This window comes from Phoxinus phoxinus, assembly GCF_949152265.1.
Source record: "Phoxinus phoxinus genome assembly, chromosome: 11".
NCBI classification, from domain to species: Eukaryota; Metazoa; Chordata; class Actinopteri; order Cypriniformes; family Leuciscidae; genus Phoxinus; species Phoxinus phoxinus.
The window spans coordinates 15,409,050-15,436,080 of record NC_136886.1 but is presented as its reverse complement, the minus strand read 5'-3'; the positions used below and the strand labels follow the sequence as shown (position 1 = coordinate 15,436,080).

Here is a 27,031-nt window from a genome sequence, read left to right as displayed (position 1 = left end):
AATTTGAGGTAGCAAACAGGATACAGACATAGTCATTCAAAATTGATTTTCAGTAAGTAGAATTAAAATTGGATTACATACATTCATCTAACTGTTGTTAGTGTATTTTTTAACAATACATTTAATTTTTCATAAACATTGTTCATCATATAAACAACATATGTGGATTTTGATCAACCCTGTTCTCTTAACATACCATATCTGAAACGATATTTGATAGGACAATATATTACTATTCATTACAATAATCTCAGCTATGTTAAATGAGCCATTAGCAGAGAATCTGTATGGACATGCTTACCTCATTCTCTCATACTCCTGAGCTGTAGAAAAGATCTTGGTCTCACCAATAAGTACATCACAAAATGGCCGACAGCCACTGCGCTGTTTGTTGAAGCAAGGAACAGGACTCATTGTGACGGCTTTAATGACTAACGGTTTGGAGTGGGGTACGGTGGGCTTCTCTGAGACTAAACTGCATACATAACCTATGTACCTGAATAAATACACACATGTAAATCTGTCATACATTGTTTAATCTAGGACATATGTTTTGGTGAAACATTTCATTCTCTCTGTATACAACTAACATGCAGAAAAATTTACATTTCAAGACAAAGGTAAAATATGCCATAAAAAGCAATTTTATTAGTTCATCATCTACTCTAAAATTATTGTTGAGTATTTATACTATTCAGAGAGCTGCGATCTGATTGGTCGTACCTCCTATGGGAGGGCCACAGGCCTGATCCAGGCCTCTTGGCGCTGAGAAGATGCATGGCTGGCACCGGGTTGGCAAAAAGGTGGCAGAAACAGAACATGGCACAGACCAGCACGCCCGAAGAAGCTCTGCCATCCTAAAAAGAGCAAACATGCATTAGGACAGCCTTGGATAATACAAATATTTCTTGTTAAGTTCCTCCTTTTCTATTGTACTTAATAGCCCAAGGCTAATTTCACATACTGTCCTACTTTTCATTAAAGATAGCTGATAATGATGAATGATGTGTAACAAAACTGCCGAGAACTTTGTTTTCTCAGCAAGCTCTCAGAAATTCTTATTTTTGCACGATTGTTATGTTATAATTAGGCTTAAGAAACTCTGGGCCTTTTTGAAAAAGTGTGAAATGTTCACGACTCAAATGTAAACAATGAATCTGGTTTAACAGTCATGGCGGTTAATGCTTAGTAACCACAACAGGCAACAGGTATGGACATTAAAAGACCTCCTTACCGAACAGGTAATCACACACACATTCTTGGGGTTTTGCTTGAGCCAGTTGTACATATTCTTACACACGGCAAATAAGTTGTGAAGACTAGGGGCCTGCCTGGAAGACCAATTGCATTCAGAAACCTACAGATAAACGAGAAGGACAATTATGAGAGGAAGAAGTTAGAGAGAAAAAGATGAAAAAGATAGTACAATATCCAAATGAATAAAAATGTGGATAATCATGGATAAAATAAAATATTTTTAAAAAGACATACAAGACAACAATTCTTACAACAAGGAATTTGTGTAAGAAGGAAAAGTCAGAATCATCATATATCACATATATTATTTATATTTAAGCCAAACCTTCAATATAAATAATACATCAATGTTGCTGCACTTTTGTCATTTAGAGCATTTTTTAATCAAAAGAATGTAACAAGTGATCCCAAAATGATATATATAATTATAACTCTAACAGCAAATAAGTCATGAGCTAGAACTAGTTGAGTCATGCAGTTTATCTTAGTAGTTATTAAATTACATAGGAAAAGCACTGTTTAATATTTAATGAAAGAAGGCCATAAGAGTCACAACAGCCACTAGTATCATTTATAGACAGAAATGAGTCTCGTAGAATAAGTAACTCACACTACACCAGTGTTTCCCAAATCTTTTATGTTCCCCAGAGCCCCATCAATAAAGCTCAAGTACCCCTTTATTGACACAAAACCGGAATTACATTCCTTAACTCGTAGTATTATATTATTAAAGTGGCCATTATGATGATGATTTACTTTTAGCAACAATCAGTGCTATGGGTGACAAACAGATTCATCATGTAGCTTCCCCAAATGTTTAATGAGACATCTGGGACCTACTGTATAAACATTTTACATGACTGATTTAATAGGGATGTTCATATGTCCATTTTTTGACATTTCCCAGGGTCAGAGAGCATGCTTTTTAATGACAAAACAAAATAAAATTTCCCACTATTGAATTCTGCTTTAAATCATGTTCTGAGCTTTAATACAAATATTTTCATTCAAATAAAATCAATCTGTGATGGAATGGGATAAACAGAAGTTATATTAAAACTACAATCTCTGAGCTTTAATACAAATATTTTCATTCAAATAAAGCAATCTGTGATGGAATGGGATAAACAAAAGTTATATTAAAGCTACAATCTCTGAAATGTCTTAATAACAGGGATTGCCCAGACTAGTCAATAGGGCTGCGCAATATATCGAATTTATCGAAATATCGCAAATGTATATATCGCAATATCCATATCGCAACAGCTTGCAATAAATGGGGTCATGAACAAAAGACAACGTTTTTTTAGCTTTAATAAGTATCAGGATATATTTAATTCATACAGTGAAAACTAAGCAATGTTTTATTTTTATATTTTATGATTCAGTATCTTTTATTAAATAAACCTAATGTAGGATTAACCTGAAACCCTGTGGTTTACACTGATGTTAAATAACACTTCTTATGCTACAGTAAAACGCTGATGTTCACTTTCAGAAGTTATAAGCATGTTTTCTTGTCATAAAAAGAATGTGAAACACATGTAGGTTAGCCTATATCATTTAAAATATATTTTAAAGATAATTTTAGTTTATTTTACACACTTTAAGCATTATCGTATCGCATATCGAATATCGCATTATTTAAGGAGTTATCGCATATCGCATTTTTCTTCAATATCACACAGCCCTACTAGTCAACTAGTCGACTTTAATGCTCTACCATAACGCTTAAAGCTTTAAGCTTGAGGTTGACTAGTCGCTGATCATGTGCTTTGCAGAAGACAACAGGTGAGGATCCTGGAGTCATTGCAGTAAAGCAGCAGTGGTACTTCAAGTGTGTGGAAATGCTTCACTAAAGATAAAGCCTGTAGTACAACTGTCACTTGCAAAATATGCAAGTCTGTCCTGAGGTACAACAAAAGTACAAGTGCAAGGCATCTGCTAACGCTAGGTGAGGAATGATTCAAATCATCCTGACAGCAGTCAATCAGCGGCTTCACCAAATGTCCTGCTGTGACAGATAATACGGCAGCAAATCACCAATTCGTCAATCATCCTTTTGCTGCAGTGCACAGCAAAGGTTTTAGAGAAATACTGCACTTTTTTTAAACTTGGCTAATGGGACATCACTCCACAACAGCCAAATAAATTTGTAAATATTTATTAACACCACATATTCCCACCATGGAGAAAACCCTGCTGTGGTGGTCCTCAACCAGGACAAATTTCCCAGTTTGTCCAAGCTTTGCAAAAGCTGCTTGGTTATTCCAGCTACAACTCTTTCACTGGCTTGGCTCGTCCCCTTTCAAGGGAACTGCTGGTGTGTCATAGTATTGACGCTTTGGGAAACCTCTGCGTGATTGCGTCTAAAGCATGTGTGTGGAATCAGTCCAATGGTGAAACGGAACGTCACAGGATGGTGACGTCACGACCTAGAAGCAAGCTGGACGAGCATTTTATGTCTGCAAAATCATTCCCTCTAGCCAGGGGCCTTCCTTTATATAGAAGTGTTGAGGTTGTGGAATAAACTGTATTCGTCCCTTCAGCCCTCAGGTCCACATAAAATCTGATTTCAGGGGAGTGAAAGAGTACGGGTATGCGATGCCCAAGGTGGAACAGACGCGCATGAGATATCTGTCCCCTAGCACGGCATCATCCCTGAAGGTCCTGGCACTACCCACCAAACCACTCAAAACATCTTCAGCTTTGGTGGGTAAAGCGTATATGGCAGCAGGTCAGGCCGGTACATATCTGCACACTATGTCAATAGTGGGCGGGAGCAGCCCCAACCGTCAAGCTCCTCAAACAGGGCGCAGCAGTAAGAGCCAAAGCCGCCTAAGCAGAAGACAGGTTTCGAAGAAGAAGTCCTGACGCCAGTATCAGATCAGACTTCTGAGGGCAGCCCGCTCGCATCATCCGAAGAGAATATTAGAGCAGTCAGGTTGGTCGTTCCCTGCTGATTCGCTTCAGAGCACCGATGTGGCTACTTCAATCCCAGTAGTAGTAGACGATCTGGTAGCATGGAAGCTTCAGCCAAACATGTTTCATTGGGTCCTGGAGACTGTAGAAAGAGGCAACAGAATCCAGTTTGGGTATCTACCGCCTAAACTTAACAGGGTTATATTCACAGCGGTAGACCCAGAGCAGGCTCTGGTAATAGAACAGAAAGTTAAAACTCTCTTGGGCAAGGAGACCATAGAACAGGTTGCTCCACCCGTAAGAGAATCCGGGTTCTACAGCTAGTACTTCATTGTTCCAAAGAAGGATGGGGGTTGAAGGATCCCAGGTCTCCTCAGGTCCAGAGCTCCCTCCACGAGGAAACTGTATGCATTGAAGTGGAGGGTTTTCACTTCATGGTGCGGAATTCGACAGTGAAACCCAGTTAACTGCCCAGTTGATACAGTGCTGGAGTTCCTGCAGGATTGTCTTTCAGCAGGGTTATCCCCTTCCACACTAAAGGTGTACGTAGCAGCCACAGCTGCCTACCATGTCCCTTTGATTGGTATATCCCTGGGGAGAAACCCATTGGTGACAAGTTTCTTCCTTGGTGCCTTGAGGCTGAGGCCTACAAGCCACACTAGAGTACCATAATGGGACCTGGTCATTGTACTAGAAGGTCTATCCACAGCTCCCTTCGACCTTATTGAGACTGTTCCGGAAAAGTTTCTGACTCTGAAAAGGAAGTGTTCCTTCAAGGCATCATGTCTTTTAAAACAGTATGAGACCTCCAGGCCCTGTTGGTGTCACCTCAAGTGCCTTGAGTTTTCACCGGGGATGGTTAAGGCATTCTTATACCCTAGACCGGGCTATGTCTATTAGTTGTGGTTGCAGTATTATTTTTTTTATTAACCTTTATTTAACCAGGAAGAGACTCGTTGAGGTTAAAAATCTATTTTTCAAGAGTGTCCTGGCCAAGACAGGCAGCAGTACAACCATACATACAGACACAAAATACACAAAAATAATAAAACAACTAAAATAGCAGATGGAATGTTTAAAAAAGGTAAAGTGATTTTCAGTCTTTGTATGTTGCAATTTAAATATGTCTGAACTTTCCCTTATCAGCACCAGTGTTGGGAACGTTACTGTAAAAAAGTAATTAGTTATAGTTACTCACTACTTGTTCCAAAAAGTAACTGAGTTAGTAACTGAATTACTCTATTATAAAAGTAACTCGTTACCAGGGAAAGTAACTATTTGCGTTACTGTTAAAAAAAAAGTTGCTATAATCTAAAGAATTTGGATTTTTGTGAGCAGTTTTCACAAGTCAGTTGAAATGAGTAGAACAGACGGGTGTTTGTACATAACTTTCGATATTTATTGCACGTCGACAGACAGCAAGAGGTTTATCCTGCACTTCAAGTATTATCTTTGTAAGAAAAGTAAACGGTTACACCATATAAAGTGCATTTAACTCTAGCAAATTAAATCAAACTCTCTCAACCTGAGACAACTGGTCAAGAAAACAACCTGACGAACTAGCATCTGTGGTGGAGGTATCGGTGTTTTTTGCCACTAGCTTTGTAGATGCGCGTGTCAATGTGAGATGCTTCATTAAATTAGAGTTGCTTACAACGGATGTCGACAAAGTCTTCGCTCCTGGACATAATGTACACATTACATGCACGTTCTTGCCTTTGACCACAATGAATTTGAAGTAGTGCTTATATCTCCACCAACTTTCCATCGGATTGCTCCTGACTCGCCATCTCTGCTGCTCCGTCAAATCTGTTTAGCGCGCGGTTGTGTGTGTGTGTGTGTGTGTGGCGCCTGGCGCGTGTGCTGGCATGTGTAAAAACATTGGCTCTGATTGGCTACCATGAAACATGACTCTGCCTTAGCCAATCATAGTCGCTTACATCGTTATTAACCCACCTCCTCACTAGCGGCGAGCCAGGGGTGCGTTCAGAATCGGATTACACAGTTTATTCAATCAATGCATATAACGCACCGCATTTAACGTCCAGTAACGTTAACGGCGTTGTAACGACGGGAAGAGTAATTAGTTAGATTACCCCGTTACTGAAAAAATAACGTCGTTACCTAACGCCGTTATCTTAAACGCCGTTATTCCAAACACTGATCAGCACATCATTTCGTACAAATTTTAATAAGAAGTTATGACTTCTTTTGCAACAAAGACAATATTGAAATCTTTACAAGTATTTACCACTTAGCCCACAGGCACTTTAATTTGTAAAGTGATCTAGAATGTGAAATGAAAGTATGTAATTCAGGAAATGCAGCTGATTGCACTAACTCTGTTGGAGAACTTGGCCCCTCGGTAGTTCCTCTGTGACAGGTTGAAAACAGTGTAGTGGTCAGCATGCCGTGAGTCCAGAAAGGAACGGATATCCTCTGTGTGGTTCCTGTAGCCCATCTCCACCGTCTCAGCAGGATATGACATCACTGACAGAGTAAAATGACAATTTGTAAAGGATTATAACACTTCTTTCCAGTAAGTTTAGTGTGGCCAATAAAAACATTGCATTTAGTGGATATAGCTGAAACACAAACATGATAATATTAGCATCTGATAAACTACACTTGTATATGCTTTTAAACCGGACTAACTCTCTGTCCAGCCTAGGAAATTGATATCTTCACCCGTTATTCAAATAATAATCAACACGTGTTGAAGTTTTTTAATAGCACATTTCATAGTTGAACTTGGACTCAACTGTTTAATTTGCGATAACGCAATGAAACATGCCAAATTGTGTGGACATAATTTTTGGCCAGGCTATCATGAAAAGAAATGAACACATGCAAAAACAAGAGAGAACCAACAAAATATTAATAACTGATGATTATGTTGTAATTTATGCTTTTTTTCTGTGTGAGCTATTTGTTTTTCTGTGCATTCTTTTGCATAGTAGAATACAACCTGTAACAATTTTTTCTGCCATTGTATCATTTAAATACTTTAACCTTGTTTAGTGTTTTGTATTGCTTTATTCTTATAATATTTAAAAAAATATAAATGAGTTTCCTTATATTTTTATGGTTTAATAATCAAACTTGTAGGGTCATTAAAAACAAATAGTCCTTCCGGACATTACTTCTGTCCATATAGGCCATAAGTCATACGAGTGAGAAATAAGCAAATACATTAAACTGATTGACTGATTGATTATATAATAACAGTTAAAACCAAGGACACGTATGTCCACAGTTAAAAAAGTAAAAGTAAAAAATTAATACCTTGTTAAAAAAAATAATACCTTGAAGTAAATGCAAATACCATGGTTCACGAACATGGTTAACATTCACTATCACATAATTGTTCATTACTCACCTATTATACGTGTGGTGATGTAAGCAATGTCCAACTCTCCTTTTGTATATCTAAATTGTACACAAGAGCACATATAAACTTAATATCGATAGCATAACATATATTCATACCAATTTTGAAAAATATATATACCGGTATATTTAAAATGTTCTACTGTCCTTAATAAAATAGTAAAGTTCTTATTTATCAATACAATTATGGTAAACAAAAAATAATAATAATTGTGGTAATGATAAATGCATCTAGTACTTACAGTATATACAAAAAATTCAGCTTTGCATGGAATAAATTAAAAAATATATGCGACCCTAGACCACAAAACCAGTCGCAAGGATTTTTTTTTTTATTATTGAGATTTATACATCATCTGAAAGAAATAAGCTTTCCATTGATGTATGGTTTGTTAGGATTGTACAATATTTGGCCGAGATGCAACTATTTGAAAATCTGGAATCTGAGGGTGCAAAAAAATAGAACGTTGAGAAAATCGGCTTTTAAAGTTGTTTATTTATGTTCGCGATTTTGCTGCATCCACTCACAAAAATATTTTATTTATATATTTACGGTAGGAAATTTACAAAGTTTTATTTAGCTGAAATAATCAGAATATTTCCCAATATTACTGTTTCCTTTTGAATGGGTACTTGCACTGTGTCTGGCAAGACGAATGGGGAATACCTCAGCGTGACTTGTGTCTGAAGCACTTGTCTAAACGCTACAATTGTATTGACAATTGACGACAGCCCATGACATCACTACTGCGACTGTTAGTAAGGGATAAAAGGATGCCTGGGAAAAACGTCATTCTCTTCTTAATCTTCAGGAGCCATTTGTTCTGAAGCATGTTGGTAAGTGTTTGCATCACTTTGGATATTGGTGGTTGCAAAGCATTCAGGAAAAATGTTGATCTGTGTCCTTGTTATCTGACACCAGATGATACACAAGACCTTTGTGTTGTTTGTTTTGGCTAGAGCACTCACGCTCAGTCCTTAAGGGGGCTATATGCGTGCACTGCGAGCGTTTTCCTAAAAGCTCCACTCTCATTTGACCCTCTGCTCAAGGGAACTGGGACAAACACCTGTACCCTATGGCTCATGACCTGCTGTCGCTGAGGTGAGAAGGAAACTGAGATTGTGGGGGTCTCAGGTGGTACGCTGAGGAGTTTGAAAGGACCTCCTCTGTGGCTGACGAGAGCAATCTGCTGAAGAAGGATGTATTATCTCTTACATCCTCTGATCCAGCGGGCAGTGCTCTGCTAGCTTCAAGCCGGATGAGCAGGAAATGGCTGATGAAGGTGAATAGGTAGATATAACTGAGCCTTCTCAGGCTGCTTGCCCTTTATGAGCAGTTGTTGGAGGTTATGGAATGCAAGAAAGAGGGAGTTGCTCAAGGCACATTAGACGAGCGATTTCTATCTGGACATAACCACCCGACTCCCGTGAGTGATCCCTTTCTTCCCGATCTCCATATGGAGATCAAGAGAGCATTCTAACTATGCGAATGTCAAGGGGATGCGTGAGCGCGGATACATATAGATGCCTCCTATTGAAGAGATGCTCATGAACTATCTCTCAAATGGGGAAACATCAACACTGAAGGCTCTGACCCTGCCATCTTGGAATGACATCTCATTTAAATGACAGGGCATACACGGCAGCAGGTCAGGCTGTGCACACTATGGCTGTGCTGCAAGTGTACCAAGGCAATCAGCTGAGGGACCTAAACCAGAGTCGGGGTCTTTCCCCTGATGCGGTGGGTGAGCTGCGCCGCACCACAAATCCCACTCTCCAGTCCACTAAATAGACTGCTACCGTGATAGGCAGATCGATGGCGGCAAGGGTGGCCACAGAGAGACATCTGTGGGTGAACCTAGATAGCATTGGGGAGAAGGGCGAGATAGAGAAGGGCTTTCTCCTTGATGCACCGGTTTTGCCTTCAGAACTATTCGGCAAATCCATTGAGGAGGTGAAGGTGTGGACGGCAGCCTTTAAAACATTCATACCGTGCCGGCCCGGGTCCGCTCCCCCCATCCGCTAGGGGGACCAGGCTCGTCTTGGGCTCATGACCAAAGACAGGGCCAGAGGGCTAGTGTCGCCACTCGCACCCCTCCTCCAATGAGGAGCAGAGGAGGCATGAGGTATGAAGAAGAAACACAATCTGAGGGAAGTGATTTAATCAAGATGCTCTAGATGCGCTCGAGAGTTGATGAGGGTAAATAATTCCTACCCTCCTTCCCTTTGAGGGGAATAACATCTGCCCTCATCCTTGCGCAACTCCCAACCCCTTGGTTAGGCACTGAAATTAACTAGTCCTCCTCTCATTTTAGAGAATTGTCTTGGTGAGGTCCCCACTCATTAGAGCTCCTTTTTATAAGCCTCCATGACTGTGGATCGACCCTGCTGACTTGGGCAATCTTAGATTGAGCTTCGTTGTAAGGCAAGCCTCCTTGATAAGTCAAGTCTAATGTATTAGCTAGTACTCCCCCCACTTAGAGGGTCATTATGCAGAGTTATTTGCTCCCTAGGACTCCGTACAATCTACAGTATCAAGTTGTTAGGCTCTCTGTGAGCCTCCTTGAGATAAACCTGTAGGCTAAGTTTGGTACTCCCCTCATTTAGAGGGTCAGTATGCAGAGTGCCTTGCTATCTAGAGCCTGTTGAAGGACTATCAGTGGGCCTCCTTGATAAGCATACAGTCAGTGAGCCGGTCAGTACTCCTCTCATTCTAGAGGATCATCATGTAGAGTACTCTGCTCCTCCAAAGCTACTTTAGTGCTCTACAAGTCCTGAATAACCCATTTTCGGGCTGAGTAGAGTTACTCCCCTTGCTTGGAGGGTCGATATGTTGAGTCTCTGGTTTCTAGGACTTCCATCTCTGGAATCTGGTGTGAAGTGGTTACTGCCTGTTGCAATACCCTCTCATTGGAGGCTTTTGTGAGAGTGCTGAATCTAGAGATTCTGCATAGGCATACTGGTTGTAGGCTGACTAGGCTAGAATGGCAGGGATCAGCCTCCCTGGTGATCCCTAGGGATTGATGCTTTTAAATCCCCCTGAAGTGACAGGCCAGGGTCTCTTTGCAAGCCTGGCCATATTCCCTTAAAGGAATTTTTCAGTAAGTAAATAACTCCAAGCCTTGGGCCGAGCACTACCGCTTGGCCCTGCAAGGACTTTCCACGTACAGGGTATGTAGCTTGGGCAGTGGCCGAAGGGAATAATGTTACTTTCTACGTTTACATGCAACCAAATAATCCATTAGTAATCGGATTGCCGGCTCAATCGGACAGAAAAGCCTTCATGCAAACAGCTTGATCGATTCGACGGAGCTTGATCTGAATTAAATTTCGATTAGCTTGAAAGGGGTGGTTTATTCCTTTTCTAATCCAATCGAGAGAACATGTAAACACTTGATCGGATTGAAAACTGAAACTGGAAAGGACTGCGCATGCGCGCATCAACCCTAACAATTTATTTAGCATTCATTTAAGCACAAAATTCGGATTCATCAATCGGAATGAATTCACTCTGTGTGCATGTAAACTTAGGCACTGACAGCTTGCTGGTGCGTACCTTTGGGGAATCTGGTTCTGACACTAAGGTCAGAAGAATCAGCTTTTTTAGTGCTTAGTCAGCGTCAAAAGGGCATGCATTCCCCTCAGAATGGTGGAGTGGGTATTTGTTCCCCATAGCATCTTGCAAGACGCAGTGCAAGTTACATTCGAAAGAAAATGTGTCAGGTTACAAATGTAACCTAAGTTTCTTGAGAAGGGGAACGACACACTAAGTCTCATTGCCATGCTTTCGTGGTGCCTGCCACGTCTCCTTCAGACGAAGGATGTGTTCCTCAGGCGCCCTTTTATACTCACGGTCGCACTGGTAGTGGTGTCAAAGGCTGTCGCCAGTCAATACAATTGTCTTGTTTAGACACATGCTTCAGACACCGGAGGTGTTTCATGCGGAGGCGTTTGCATAGCGTCTTACCAGACGCAGTGTTTCGTTTCCCTTCTTAGGGAACCTAGGTTACATTTGTAACCCGTGAATTTTTTTCAGTGTTTTTGATCAAATAAATGCAGCCTTGTTGAGCATAAGCCACATTCTTTCAAAAACATTAAAAAAAATCTTACTGACCCCAAACTTTTGAACAGAAGTGTATATTCATGTATTTGAGTCATCTAACTCTAGACATAGAGGACCACATTACACAACACCCAAATCACCTGTGTAATCTGCTGAAGCGTGAAATCCTTCTAATTGGATCATATGTAAACAAGCTACTATTCTAAGCCTCTGTGCAAGAGGTGAATGAAATACACTAGTAGTTTACAGTGTGTCTGTGTGTGAGTGTTTGTGCAGTGGTCTGAATATGTGTGTGGGTGTCATTCACCCTTTTCACAGTGGTGGAAATAGCAGCTTGTTCAATTATTATCAATATAATTGTGTTTGTAAGAGAAAAGCACACAGAGTCGGAGAGAGACTTGTTTTTCTTTCCTTAATTAGCAAGGTTATTACGGAGTACATTTTCATGTCCCAATCATGATTTAATATATTAGGCAAAATATGAATAGCAATAATATTAATAATATTAATTTCCACTGAGTTTAATAATGCTCTCTGACTTAAGAGCACCATAAGTAACCTGGTAGATCTGATCTGCTTCTGGGTCAGTCAGGGGTAAAATGCTACATTACATAAGAACTTTGTGCTATGTCTACCCATTAGTGTTGAATGCTTTCCTTTCAGCTGAGTGATAAACGCACATGAATAGTTCAGAAGTTCTGGAAGCTCAGCTATCCCATGCATCACCAGAGTATCCTCTGGATAACTGCACACCAGCTGGGTCACAAAACACATAACCATGACAAAGAGTAAACAGGGGTTTCCTGCTGAACAAGCAGCTTTCTGTCTCAGGTCTGTTATGCAATTGATGATAGTGATGATGGTTATGAAGGTATATAAGGTAAAACACTTAAATACTTATGTCAATTCTCAGAGAGACCAGGTGCTGTGTTGTAAAAAACCAACACCATCACTGTGTGAGTGCCCATTTCTATTCTTATGCCAATACAGACACACACATACCTAAACAGAGTCATTAGATTGATAAATCTTGATCTATTAATAGTAACATTCGTTACACAAAAGTAGGTCACTCTATTGAAAGACCTTGACTCTGTTTTCTTTGAAGTCTTACACATAAACACACAAGTGCAAACATGCACAAAACTCTAATTTATTTTGACTTTTATTGTTTTTATACTGAGCAACACTATTTGGTATATTTAACAAGCTGTTTTCTGAGGACAATGCCGATGATTCCTTGTGGGTACACAAAACCTAACCTACACAAAATAACCATGAGGACTTACGTGGCCACCTGGTTCATAACCTTCGTAGAGGTGTCTTTGATGGTGTCTTTGAGGTTGTCCTTGATGTTGCTGAAGAACTTTCCAGCACCCCCTTTCACAATATCCAGAAGTCCCCCTCCATAGTTTCCGTCCATATCTGGAGACGGAGGGCCTTCAAATGAGCAGAATTTCATATCTTACAACATACATGCAGACGGGACACCACTAACAGGCATTTCACATGTCATGACTAGTGATATACTGGTATATTGATAATACATACACTATTCAAAAGTTGACATTTTTGGTATTGTCAATGCTGAAAGCAGTTGTGCTGCTTAATATTTTTGTGGAAAATTAGATTTTTTATGTGGAACCATTTTTTTAAGATTCTTTTATGAATACAGTTCAAAAGAATAAAAATCTGTTGTAATAACATGAAAGTCTTAATTGTCGCTTTTAAATAATTTAATGTATCCTTGCTGAATAAAAATATTATTTTAAGAAAAACTCTTAATAACCTTAAACCTTTGAATGGTAGTGTATAAACTCGGCTAAACATTAGTCATGACTACACATTATACAGTACATGCTTATACAATGACTAGCATGCAGACTACCATGAAAACACTATTCTCTATCAAACATGCAGCATCAATTAGGCAGATGTCTAATGCTGCAGTGGCGCTGATCACCAAGGAAACTTAATATCAAAGCATGTGCTGATCGTGTTTATCTGAAGGTTTTAGTTTCCCTTGTAAATATAGTTCCTGTACACTCAAAACCAAAGCCAGTCCACCATCTTCTCTTCTAAACTAGGTACTTTCACAAATCCATTATATGAAATATAGGAGTCATCATAAATAGGTTAATCTATAATAAATGTTACTGTATACAATGTACAGATACCTTTTGAGCCAAATGTGCTTTAGACGATGATGGTATCATCATGATGGTATTTATAACGGAACTGAATCAACACTGAACTGGCTATAGCTGAACAACAGCAGAAATGCATCATTCTTCTGTTATCACTGTAAAGGTGCTTAAAAACAATATTTATTGTCTAAAGAGCTATATAAATAAAGGTGACTTGACTTGATGATATGAAGCTGTGTGAAAGTGAGCTACAGATTCCTACCTCCCACTCAGCTACAGATTTCACCTACTCATGCATACACACACACACACGTCTGGCAATTTTCATCGGCATGTAGACAGGCTACAATATTGGGGGGTCAAACAATGTCCTGCATCCGCATTCTAATGAATTCTAATACAGATCCTACCACTGTCAGTGAGTCACACAACCCACAGTCCCTCAGCTAGTCAGTTTACGTACTATGGAAGTTTGTCATACAATTGATGGACAAAAGTATGTGGTCCTCCCTTTGTTGCTATACGGCGTCATCTACGAACTTTCTACTACATGTTGGAAGGTCTGCTGGTTTTTGCTCCCATTTAGACATGAGCATGACTGAGGTCAAAGTATTACTGGGGTTCAGGGTTTTATGAAACAAACTATTGCCTACAAGTATAATATGTGTCTATTTTAATTTGTCAATGAAAATAGTTCCAAATAATGTAGAATAAAACTGTAAATGATTTGTTTGAATTAATTCCCGGTAATTAATGACTCGCTTGTTTTGTTTGTGAAAGAATCATTCAATCGAATGATTCAATGACACACTCATAAAGTTTCTTGTCTCTGCCTTCTGGCGTAACAATAAAACCTGTGGAAATTGTTCGTACATAGTAGAGTTGCCAAGTTGAATTCCTTAAAAGAAAGCAATCTTGATTTCAATCACCATCTATTAACACTTTAATAATCTATATTCTATACAGTATGTATAAGTACTTCCTAATTTGTTCAATCCTCTGTCAGTTCTAGTTGTGATTTAGTGTGGTGAATGTGATTATTCTTTGTGTATTCTCCTGGTTAAACTCTCTGTGTTTATTAAAGTATCTTTTTTTTAGAAATTCTGCGTCATGTATCTCGTGTCTACTCTACACGTGACAAATACCATCACACTAATGTGCTTTCAAAATGAAAATCTTTGCGCTACTGCTGTTTGGATCTAAACACTGATATCTACTGTAGTGATAGATAGGAAATAAGGGAAAAATAGAGTCAATGAATCATTCATTCAGCCGATTCGTACAAAAAAATTATTTCTTTAAATTATATTTGTGACAGTCATCACATATTTTTAAATTAACGTTTAAAGGTACAATATGTACGATTTTTGGATTAAAATACCAAAAAACACTAGAAAAATGTTATATATTTTGACTTCAACTGAACAATTACACTGTTTTCTACAGCCGAAATGAACTGTTTGCATCATGCAGCCTGTTACCCTCTATTTCTGGTTTTATTTCTGTAGACATCAAACTAGTGACAGGAAATAGTGCAAATCAAATGAGTCCAAACAGGGTGATATTGTGACATTACGCTCCCTGAAACAGATGGCATTCCAGGAAGATGCAGATGGTGGTGTGATCCAGTAGGGGATGGCCTTGAGCAGGAACAGCTGGATGTTACTGGAGGGAGGAGCCATGGTGGTTAGGGTCTCCAGCTCCACTCCACCCTGGGGACGAGTGAAGGTAACCGAGCCGATGGAGGTGGAGCCCTAGGTGCAGACAGAGAGCCGAAGGAGCAGAGTGATGCTGATAGTCCCTGAGTCCGCAACGGAGCTGCAGCGACGACCCCACGAGATGGAAACAGGGTGCCAGAGGGATGAGGTGGAGCACCTTTCGGTTCCAGTGGAACAGAAAGCTCGAAGGTTACTATTGGATTCAAGGGAGGAAGGTGAAGGAGTCAGGGCGATGGGCCAAGGTGGCATGACTGGATCTGAGGCCGGGGGCGGAAACACGGGATTTCCACGCCCAGGGGAAGCTGGCCCACAGCAGGCCCCAGGTGTAGCCGCGCCACTGAGAGGAGGCTGATGAGGAACTAGCAGTAGCAGGCGTGGATGAGGGCTGGAGAAGGTATTGATGACGAACAGAGGGACTGGCGAAAAACAAAAAATTCAAGGCAGATATATGGAGAGGAGGTGGGAGAAGAAGGCTGGGTGGGACCATCTCATCCAAAATAGAGTAGACGGGCTTGGGAGGGATCCTCCTCTCCAAAATCAAAATAATAGTTCATGCCATGGTGCATGCCTGTCTGCTGGGGGCTCATGCTGCAGTTTCTCGCTGTCTGGAGGTTCCTTGCTGGGCACTGGATTGGGAGTGGGGCTGGTGAAATTCCGGGAATTTCGATTGATGTGCAAGGTCAATGAATTCTGCCACATGTGCCTTAAGGGAACGATTTCCCTGCTCAAGGTAGATTAACAGGAATGAGGGAGAGTCCATGGTGATGGGGAAAATATAACTACAAAATACACTAAAACAAAACCATAATCTATATCACTTTACTGGTCCGGTCTTCTGTCACGGTTATGCTGCATATGAAGGCACAAAGACGACGATGAAGAAGGTTCACATAGTATTTAATTGTATCTACAGGGTAATTCAAATGAAGAAGAGCAAGCAAAACACAACCATTCACGAACTAGACCGGACAAAGGTGAACTAAAAACTCAGGACTAAGGGGGCTTTTACACTGGGCTCGTTTGCTGCGATCCAAGCCCGAGCGATTGTTCCCGGCGCCCCCCACAGCGTTGGTCTGGTTTCACACTCAACTTGATTCTATTCGAACCCTGGTGCGTTTGCGTGCATATTACATATTACGTCATCGCAAACGTGCACGGCGCATGATAGAAAACAGAACGCGGGTCAATATATTGTGATTTTTATTAATTCGGTGCTATTATGCGCAGCTGAGTGAGCAACACATATTTACTGTGTGTGTGTCGCATAAGGTGGTCTTTTGCTGCTTGCAAACGGACTCTTTTGAGGAGACAGTGGATTTCCAAATTTGTTTTCCTGATTCCACGCGCTATGCGCGAATACACTGCAGGCTCACTCTCGCTCGTCTTATCCAAGGTAAATCATCAACACTACCATCCCTTACATGCGTTTTATTTAACTAAATACATAATAATCAGCTAAAACGCATGTGCAGGTCACTTTACTTCTTGAACAAGCGCGCACCCAAGTCTGTGTTGCTTTCACATTCACGCGAACCGCAGCACGGTTCGGGAGCAACCGAACTCAGACCACCTCCTCCAGGTAGTCTCGGGTTCGGTACCTCAGTGCGCACCCGGTTCTGCATGATAGCGTTCACATTAGCGATTTTTCATGCGAACCGTGCCCCGTTCTGAACTAAACTACCAGTGTGAAAGCCCCCTTAAATACACAGACAAACGAGGTGATTAAAGAGAACACAGCAGACAGTGATGACAAATCAAATTAGAAACCATGACAACAAACTAGTGGCGGGAAATGGTGCAACTGGGTCCAAACGGGGTTCTATTGTGACAGTACCATGCCTCAGAGGTACGTTTACATGACAACGATATGCTTAAAACTGAGAAGTTTTTCCTTTGAGTCACCATTGTCAAAACGACCCCCATTCACACGGATCCACGAAAAAGACTAAAAACGCTCTATTCTGCTGCCAGGCCATTAGATGACTTACAATAGACTGTCACTGAACATGTAATACACATGTGCAAACATTTTGAAGTCATCGTTTTTTACAGATTCATGTTTTTGTTGTTTACACGGAAACCGTCTTCAAAAACTTGCACTTTGAAACCTGTTTTCAAATGTTTGCATTTTCAGCCACCCAAAACGCTGTCGTCGTCTAAATGAATGTCCAAAACTCATAAAAAGTTTTACGTTTTTGGTTGAAAACAGTGTCGTGTTAACAGCCCCAGAGACAACACTATTTAGTCAAGTGGCTAACAGCATAATCAGAGAGAGCTTTATTTGTAGTAACAGTAATACAGCATTTTCTCCACCATACAAAATATTTGAAAATTATTTGCATGTCATTTGGTAACACAAGTCATCCAGCTTTTAATATGATATTCTAATATCGATCTAGCTGACTGCAATATGCAGCAAGTGTCTCATACCAGCCACTGAGCGAACACACAAAGTAACATTATAACAACTTTTAACACACTCAAATGTATGATTGTTTTGACCAAGTAAAACAGCGCTGCATTACCTCACAATTTTAATTTGTCAAATAATGTGGCCTGTATGAGAAGTAATTCAGCACAAAAAAAATAATGTAATAATTTAAGTGAGCAAATGTAACTGTAACAAAGTTCAAGTTCAGGGAAGGAGATGGACATTAAATGTTAACTTTAATAGTAAAATAAACATAACCAACTAAACGAAAGGAGCGGCAGCGTCCAACTGCGACATATAAGCATAATAACATGCAAACAGAGGTGTAAAGTCCAGGTTCAGAAAGTAAAAGTCCTCCTCAGTATTTTGTTCCAATCATCTGGATTTGCTAATTAGCAGTTTGTCAGCCAGGAGATCAGCTGGCTGAGTTCAAGGGTGGAATAAACATATGGCAGGACTTTTACTTTCTGAACCCCTGACTTTACACATCTGCATGCATTGCAAATATCAGCTAAATAATGCAGAAAACAGCCATGTAAAATGTCACGGCTCTCTGCCCCGCCCTGCTTCATATCATAGTAACGTTAATAAAACATAATACATTAGCTCATCCATGAACATGATTTTCCATCAGCTGTGGGGGTAAAGACGACAACTCCCATGATTCCACACTCATTCACATCGTCATCAAGCTACACCTTTGTTATTGTTTTGAATAAGCAATCTCTAGTGGCGAAACTTATGTTTTGTGTATTGCATTTTTTAAGCAAAGCAAAGCTATTTGTCAGAACCTCTAATAAATTCCTGATTTTAATACATTACTTTTAATAAAAAAAATAATTTTCTAATCTCTCAAAGAGGATACAATAAGTTGTGTACAAAATACAAATCCAAACTGAATTTAACTGTGAGCTCATGGCAACATCCGTAAAAACTATTTCTGTGCATTTCTATTCTACAAAATGGGTTACAAACAATTAGCGGGATTGTAACCCATTGTAACATTTGGTTTTGGTTTCAGTTTCTGTTCTTTGGACTTTTAATTTGTATGTTCTGGCTTTCCTGTGTTTACTTGCATTCTCCTGCAGCTCTGTTCCGTTTAGTTGTATTCTTTATTTTGTTAAATAAAAGTTAAAGCTGCAATCTCCTCTCTCCTTGCCACATCCTGCCGTGACACTCAAACAGTAATTTACAGGCATTTCTATGTTCATTTAAGATCACTTCCCAGCAGCCGAACACATATGCACTCAGAATAAATGCATTTCATTCTAAAGAGCTGCAGTTGTAAGTGAGTAGTGTTCAGCGTGTTCAAATGTGCTGAGATGAAACATTCTGTGGGGGAAATAGTTCTCACAAGGATCAGAAACATGATTAGAATATACACGTCTTCTGTATGTGCCCGTGTTTTTACATTTTGCCTCATGTTTAAATGTGAAATTATAGGTAGCAGACTAGGAAAAAGTCTTGCTCACGCTTGTAAGGGCCTCCAAAAAAAAGCAGGCAGAGGTAAAAAAAAATCTACAGAACAATAATACTATAATATCAAATACACATGTCATTTTGGATTGCTGTCAATGGAAAAATATGCTTTAAGAAGTAAAACTCAATATAAATGTGAAAATATTTTTTGACGAGTAAACAGCGAAAATTGTCAGCACTTTTCTGCCTCCAACTTGTTGTTGTAGCTAGAAAAGCAGGGTGGCCTGGCACTGTTTTAGTAGTGGGCCCGGCCAGAGAGTGGGCTTCCTGTCAGACTTGCCATTAAGGTACAGAGGAGCTCTATTCTGAGTGAGCAAATACGCAGGGGTGTAGTTGACTTCAAAGTCCAAGGCTGCCCTTCTCACAGAGCACAGAGTCTCTGAACTCCTACTAATGTTCCTTTTAATCGCACAAAGAGCCCAAGAGCGCTTGTATGTATGTGTCATGAGAGAGGGGGCCGTCCTGACCACAAAGATCAGATCAGTGGATTTGTAATATAAAAGAATGGGTTTTCTAACACATTTGCTCTTTTATTCTCTATTCCCTATCACAATCCTCCTTTCTTTTGCTCCTTTAATTCAGCAGAATTGAGTCACAAAGAGTGGCTCTGTGATGTACAGCCCCCTGTGTGTGTTTGTGTGTATAATTGTGTGCTTGTGTGTCTTGTTACAAGACCCGGCTGGCTTTTCAATTATAGATCACCTACAGGCTCATACAAAAAGCTACTGTCTTTTCAAGCAGCAATTTAAAACATTCTAAATTCCCTCATAAAATTCAAAGTGAATAATTATGGAACTAAATGAACAGAGGTTTAATCAAGGTCAGCAATTTCTCTAAAATGAGCTTATATTAGAATCTCACTCTAAATGCACTGTGACTAGGCCTCATGCTGAGAACATTGCCACTGCAATGAAGCAGCCACAGAATCAACAACCCAGCAATGCCTCACAACACTCCAACAACACTAAAGTAAGCTGGTCCTGCTTAATGATGAAAACTAGGCTGCCTGTTATAGTTCATTGTAAGTGACCTGCCACAACTGTCACATTTAAAGGAAAATATTGCCTTATAATCAATGGGGAAAGTTGCTTTCCTTCACAATCCATCACATTTGTTTAGATATTATTTACAAAGTTGTGTTTCTATGGTTATGTTATCAGTTATATTGTGAGAGTAGATCTTTTATGTACATTATAATCGTTTAATAATTGTCTGAATTGTTTATTTGGTGCTATTTCTATACAATATTTTTAATTGGAAAGTCTTCTTTTGATTAACTTGTTTTAACTTGTTTAAATCATAATGCAATGCGTTGTTATTTTACAGAAATTAACAGATTTTAACATTAACATTATGTAGCTAATGCTTGTATCATCTTCACTGTGTTTTTATTTATTTATTTAAGTTCTAGCATGCACTGCACTGCTCTCTCTCTCTCTCTCTCTCTCTCTTTATTTATTTATTTTTTTACTGTAAATTTAACAAAAAACATTTGAGCATAGGCTATATAATTTTTTTCTCACACACGTGCAAAAACACCAGACCGAAGCAGACACCAGCTGGGACTACAAGAACCTGACACTAGCTCTTCCTCATGTCTCAGTCTTGAAGGCCACCTTTCATCCCAGATCACTGCAGTAAAACAGGAGCAATCCCAGTATTATAATACAGACATCCAAACTCTGTTTTAGATATTACTATCCTGTAATCCATATAAAACTCCATGCAATAAGCCCAACTACATACACGTCCAAAGAAAATTGCATAACTGCATAGCACACCAATATATGAGGCAACAACAAACGTCATTTATGCACATATATCTAGTTCACAAACTCGAATTTCAATAGCTGATATGTCAACTAACAATCAAAGTAGTTTCAATGTAGCTTCCTATACGCCAGCTCTGTGGCTTTGATCAATTGTCATGACACAGCACACGAACAGACGACACGAAGCACATGCTTCCGGCGGATATCGACAACTAATATTTAATCTACCACCAAGGATTCTTACAGGAAATCAGCATGAGTTTAAAACAAAAACACAAAACAGGTTGCTTGGTGTCTATCAAACGAAGGAGCGGCTGGCCTGCAAGCGCCATCCGGTAGACGCGGTTTTCTTACCTGAGCTGTCCATGGTGCTGTAGTCGTCCTGCCGCGCGGGGCCTGTTTTAACGCTGCCGAGGGTCACTGTCGTCAAACCGCTGCTGCCGCCGCCGCTTCGTCCCCCGGTGCACAAGTCTCCGCCGCTATCGACCAGCTGCAAAGATTCGTAGCCATCATAACTGCTCTTTTTCTTGTAGCCACCTAGCAGGCTCATGAGAACAATTGGGAATCACATAGACGTACGACAACGACGATTTCAAGAGACTAGGGGAATGCACATGTTCTGAATGGCAGCTCGGAGGGAGGGAATAATGTGCTTTCCAGCAGGCTGTCCCGCTACATACGGCCGCTAGCTGCAGGAGAGAAGAGGGCGGTGTGTCATCAAGCGCCGCATTTACTACGCTGCACACACACAGAGCCAGCAGCCAATCAATGCAGCCAGTTAGCAGCCCACTCTGCACCCTCAATGTACATCCAGTGCCTGCATTATAACTCATTATTTCAATGAGATACATTTATAATAAATCTACCTATAACTTGATTGATAATATTACCAAACATTACGATGGCCCCAGGCATGCTCAACAGACCATATTGAAATAGTTAAAATGACATGAAAAAAATAAATTTTCTTAACAATTAAGCATTTACATTTATGGTGATTTTTTAATTAGTCATTTTATAACAGTATTATACAATTTGTTAAATATTACTGTATTGAGATTGAGGACAAAAAAATACATACATACATTTAAAATGTCCAGACACATTAAAGACTATTAAGGAGGGAAAATGTGACAAAAATTAATTGTCATGAAAATAATAATATAAAAATTTAATTTAATACTGTACTATTTCTTTCCTGCTTTGTTTAGTCGATTTGGTGGTCATACTGAAACAAAATTATACAACTTTCTTAAATACGATCAGATCAAAAATAAAATAAATGAATAGACGGGCTCAAATAATCAAGAAAAAACATAAAAGTGCGGCAGAAAGACACAAACACGTCTACTCCATCTGCCTATCCAAGTAACTCCCGATACTGTAGTATTTCAAACCAGGCCCAGGTGGAATCTGAAAGTTCTGCAGAAATGTCAATAAATCCCACCTAGCTTGTTTGTTTATAAACTATTGTTAAAGGCACACTATGTAATTTTTCGCCACTAGAGGTCGTTTAATCAAAACAAAGGCTACCTCTACAGCCTGTGGGGAATACGACGGTACTCAGGCAGAAATCATATTCATGGAGGACCGGTAATGTATTAAAGGGCCCCTATTATGGATTTTTGAAAATTACCTTTCATGTAGTGTGTAACATAGGCTAGCTGTAACGGTGTTGTTTATTGTGTCATGTTTGTGTTTCACTGTCTTTGGTTTTTGCATTTAGTTTGTTCCTTGTTTCTCTGCCTTGTTAATTGTATTCTGTTATCCGTAGTCATGTTGATTATTAGCTCCCTTGTTTCAGGTGTGTTTCCTCGTTAGTTCGTTATGTCCCTCTCATTGTCATCATTTGCCCCAGCTGTGTCTCGTTCCCTGATCCCCTCTGTGTATTTAAATCCTGTGTGCTCTTTTGTTCGTGGTCAGTTATTGAATGAATGTACGTTCCTGTTCCGAGTTTTCCCGTTCTGTGTTTATTAAAGTCTGCTGCATTTAGATCCGACTACCGCCTTTGCTTCCACGCAATTCATGACACTAGCTCTAAGTGAATGAAAACATCCTGCAAAGTTTTAAATCTGAAAGTGCACCGTATATAAAGTTATTGTCTTTCAAACGTAAGAGTCGACTTTCAAACGAGTCATAAGCCGTTTTGTCGTGACGTCAATATGTAATTAGCCCGCCCACTTATTGCGTGCGCAGACTCCAGGGAAACTTAAACCGGCAGCTGATTCCTGTGGATACTGGACAGCATCATGTCGAGGAGACGTGGTGCTCTACAATGTGACGGTAAAGACTTTATTTTTCACTGCCCAAGGACAAGCATGTGAAGAATCTGTGAAAAAATGTATCTTTACCATGATACTACAGCAGTATAATCCTAAACTTTTGCTGTGTTCCCTTTATTTTACTGACGACTGCTTCTCAAATCTCGGAGTTCAATGCAGGATTCGCAAACCGCTTGCTCTTGAATGACGGTGTTCAAAATACTAGTTTTGAGTTTTACATTGTGTAGGTCTCCTGCTAACTGGCTAACTCGTATTATCACTGTCTAACTGACATTCTTCTGCTGATCAGCTGTGGGCCACTATTACATAAAACTGTGTCTATTAATGCAGGTTGTCTGTCATTCTCACTACTTTGAGGAAAGATTAAGCATGGAGCAAGATTTGTTTTACCAATGTTTATGTTTCATCAGTAATTCATGGTAGAGCTCGGCTAATGTATACAGCATACATGCACTGTTATTGATACAGTTTCCACGTGTTCACCGCAATATATTAGAAACATACTCGGTAAATAAATTAGTACAAGTAAAATAATCGGTTGATGGACATGCACTTGTTAATGATGGGGAGGAATTGCAACATCTCATAATGTACCTCAAACTGAGTAGCGTATCACTGAAACGTCCTGCTCGGGTCGTCCTTGCGATCGAGGTTCGGGTTGAATAACTAGTTCTTCTATCTAGTGTTTCATCATCGGACTCACGCTCGGATTGATATGGTAAAATCGTCATTGTTTGTTACTGTGTTTAGTTTACGGTGTAGGAAGCCTCATGCACGCAGAACTGACGTTGTTATGGCAATGGGAGTTTTTTGTTTTCGACGCGTGCTGTACGCGGTAAACCAATCACAACAGACTGAGCTGTCTGGCCAATTAGAGCAGAGTAGCTCGCGGATAGGAGGGATTTAGAGAGACTGATTCATTTAGCGAGTTGTTTGAGAATCATTGAAAATGTGGTGATGTGCAAACGTATATTATGAGAAAATTAAACAGTTTTTTTTACCTTTAATTGCATGTAAACCTGTTGTAGGAGACTCCAAAACAACATTAGGAAACTTTAAAATATCACAATGAGCATTATGAAAAAATTAGCATGGCAGTCATCATTTACTCTTGTTGTTACTCGAGGATGGATCTGTACCAACTGTTCGTGATCCAGCTTACAGAGCGATAGGCCTAACGTTACTGATCACGGCAGTAACTTCTCTTACCCACAACCCTGACAGGTGGCTACTATATGAGAAACTTATTGCACACTGCAGTGAGCTAGATCGATATTAGGCATGGTAAATGGTATTTGCAGTAAATCAAGAAAACAAGACTTAAACAAAAAGACTAACTGTGCTGAGCTGTATAACAATTTCTGTCAATGAATATGTCCAAGTAGTTGCTCACCTGTCTGATAAAACACATAATATATTAAATCGTCTTTGGTGTTTCCATGGTTTCTACAAAATAAAACTGGAAATCGAGGGTAACGCGGGAATAAAGTCATTGATAGGCGATGTCCATGTCTTGGTTAAAACTGCTTATTTTTCTGGATTTAAACATTCTTAGAAACATTTGGGATAATGAAAGTAGGCCTAAATAATTTAAAGTTACACTATGTAAAAAATTGTGTTTTTGTCAAACAGCGACCCCTAGAGTCGCTGTGGAATAAATACCAATAATAAAGTAGCCTACCGCGTTTGCTGGCTTATAACGTTTTTACATGATTGCAGCTAAATCACAAGTAAATAGCCTATAGTCTAGGCCTACTGTATAATTTAATTTGTGTTTTTTTTATTGTAATGTAAACATTACAAAATGCTAGATGACATCAATAAAGTTAAATGTATGTCGCATTATTTCATAACATTGGCCATTATGATGTCATTAGACATGATTATTGCAATTTATCATAATAGTTTGCAAATTGTGCTCGTTTACACTATTTACAACCTCTAGGCTTATTTATGTCCTGATAATTATGTGAAATATTGACAACTGTTCTCATGATAATCGCAGGAATCAACATCAACAGCGTCGTCTGATATAATGGATGAATGAACAGCATCGTAAAAAAAATGGCATACTACAAGCAAGTGCAACAACATACAACATAGAACGCAAACAAGTTTACAAATAAGAGATTTATTTACTGGTCCATCAACAAGATCGCCAGGTCAGCATCCAGTGCTGCTTTTTAGCTCGCGCCAACGAGTGAAAGCCTGACCGAGTGGGACTATTGTCCGGTTCCTCACACGGTCAGATTCTCTTTTCCTTTTCCTAGTCTCTTCCGACCGCATTTTCTTTTCTTTTTTCATCGACGAGTATCACGCAAAGGTATCACGTCTGAAATGCGCGCAAGTGTCTTCGTGCTTCATATGTTGTTAATGTGTGTGACGTCATTGCCGTAAAGCAAGTCGTGATTCTCGCGAGATTTGTCGGGGGGCGCTCCTCTCAAACTTGCATTGCTGGTTTTTCCAGCGGCGTCCCCCCCCCCCCCCCCCCCCCCCAAGCTTTACTACCAGGATGAATCGCCCTACTATGAGTTTGTTTACCACCGAAATTACTTTGAAGCTGTTATATTAAAGGGATAGTTCACTTTAAAATTAAAATTCTGTCATCATTTACTCACCCTCAAGTTGTTTCAAACCTGTATTAATTTATTTCTTCTGCTGAACACAAAGAAAGATATTTTGAAGAATGTCAGTAACCAAACAGTAGTCTGTACCCATTGACTTCCATAGTAGGAAAAAAAAATACTATGGAAGTCAATGGGTACAGACTACTGTTTGGTTACTGACATTCTTCAAAATATCTTTCTTTGTGTTCAGCAGAAGAAATAAATTAATACAGGTTTGAAACAACTTGAGGGTGAGTAAATGATGAAAGAATTTTAATTTTAAAGTGAACTATCCCTTTAAGGTACAATTTATACTTAGTATGCCTTCAAGTACACAAATCAACAAAATATATAACATTGTTCTAGTGGTTTTTGGATATTTTGTTTAAAAAAATCTTACATAGTGTGCCTTTACCTATTGTATAAATTGTTAGTATTCGTTTTTTAACTGATTTGATCATGCTTTCAAACTTCCAATCCACAACAATCTCCTGAATTCCCCTCAAAATCAGCACAGAAATTTTTTTGGGGGAAATATTTTCACAATTTGCCTGAAAACCTTTAACACAAACTAGCTTGTTCTTGCTTTGCATGTACAAACACACATTTCAGAACAACACATTTCTAAACAGGGAAGGCTGTGAGATGTTCCATGCATACTTAGTCTGTAAAAGGTTTATCACTCTTTTCCAGTAAGACCAACTGTACTTGTATGGCTGTTTAGGTCAAACCTAAATTTTTATCAGCTGCAGCAATGCTAAATCTTGCTGTTTTTGAGTGGGCTTTGCGTTTTTTTTTTTCTGTGAACAAAAATACGTTTTTATGGCTCTATAGTCTATGAGTAACCCTGATATAGCGTTGAGTGCTTTGCCAGTGGAAGTCAGGCAATCCAAGACTTCCTCTCAGGAAGGATGATTTGTCTCTAATTGAACTATTGATGCTTCCCTTCATGGAGCCCCCTTGC

General features: G+C 39.5%; 1 protein-coding gene across 12 annotated transcripts in view; it reads right to left on the bottom strand.

The window, feature by feature from the left end:
• dnajc6 (DnaJ (Hsp40) homolog, subfamily C, member 6) overlaps nt 1-27,031 on the bottom strand; it is a 44,017-nt gene that overhangs the window by 12,055 nt on the left and 4,931 nt on the right. For 4 of the 12 annotated variants that reach the window (XM_079629166.1, XM_079629171.1, XM_079629173.1 and 1 more), the window contains exons 1-7: nt 21,534-21,751; nt 12,922-13,072; nt 7,559-7,608; nt 6,521-6,669; nt 1,235-1,357; nt 724-857; nt 302-496 (exon numbers count right to left, since the gene is read on the bottom strand). In XM_079629166.1, coding sequence (XP_079485292.1) covers nt 302-496; nt 724-857; nt 1,235-1,357; nt 6,521-6,669; nt 7,559-7,608; nt 12,922-13,072; nt 21,534-21,729 — 998 coding nt within the window. In that variant the 5' untranslated portion in view covers nt 21,730-21,751. Of the gene's footprint in view, nt 1-301; nt 497-723; nt 858-1,234; nt 1,358-6,520; nt 6,670-7,558; nt 7,609-12,921; nt 13,073-21,533; nt 21,752-27,031 lie in introns of those variants that run through there. The other 8 variants (XM_079629168.1, XM_079629175.1, XM_079629177.1 and 5 more) reach the window with 4 other exon arrangements.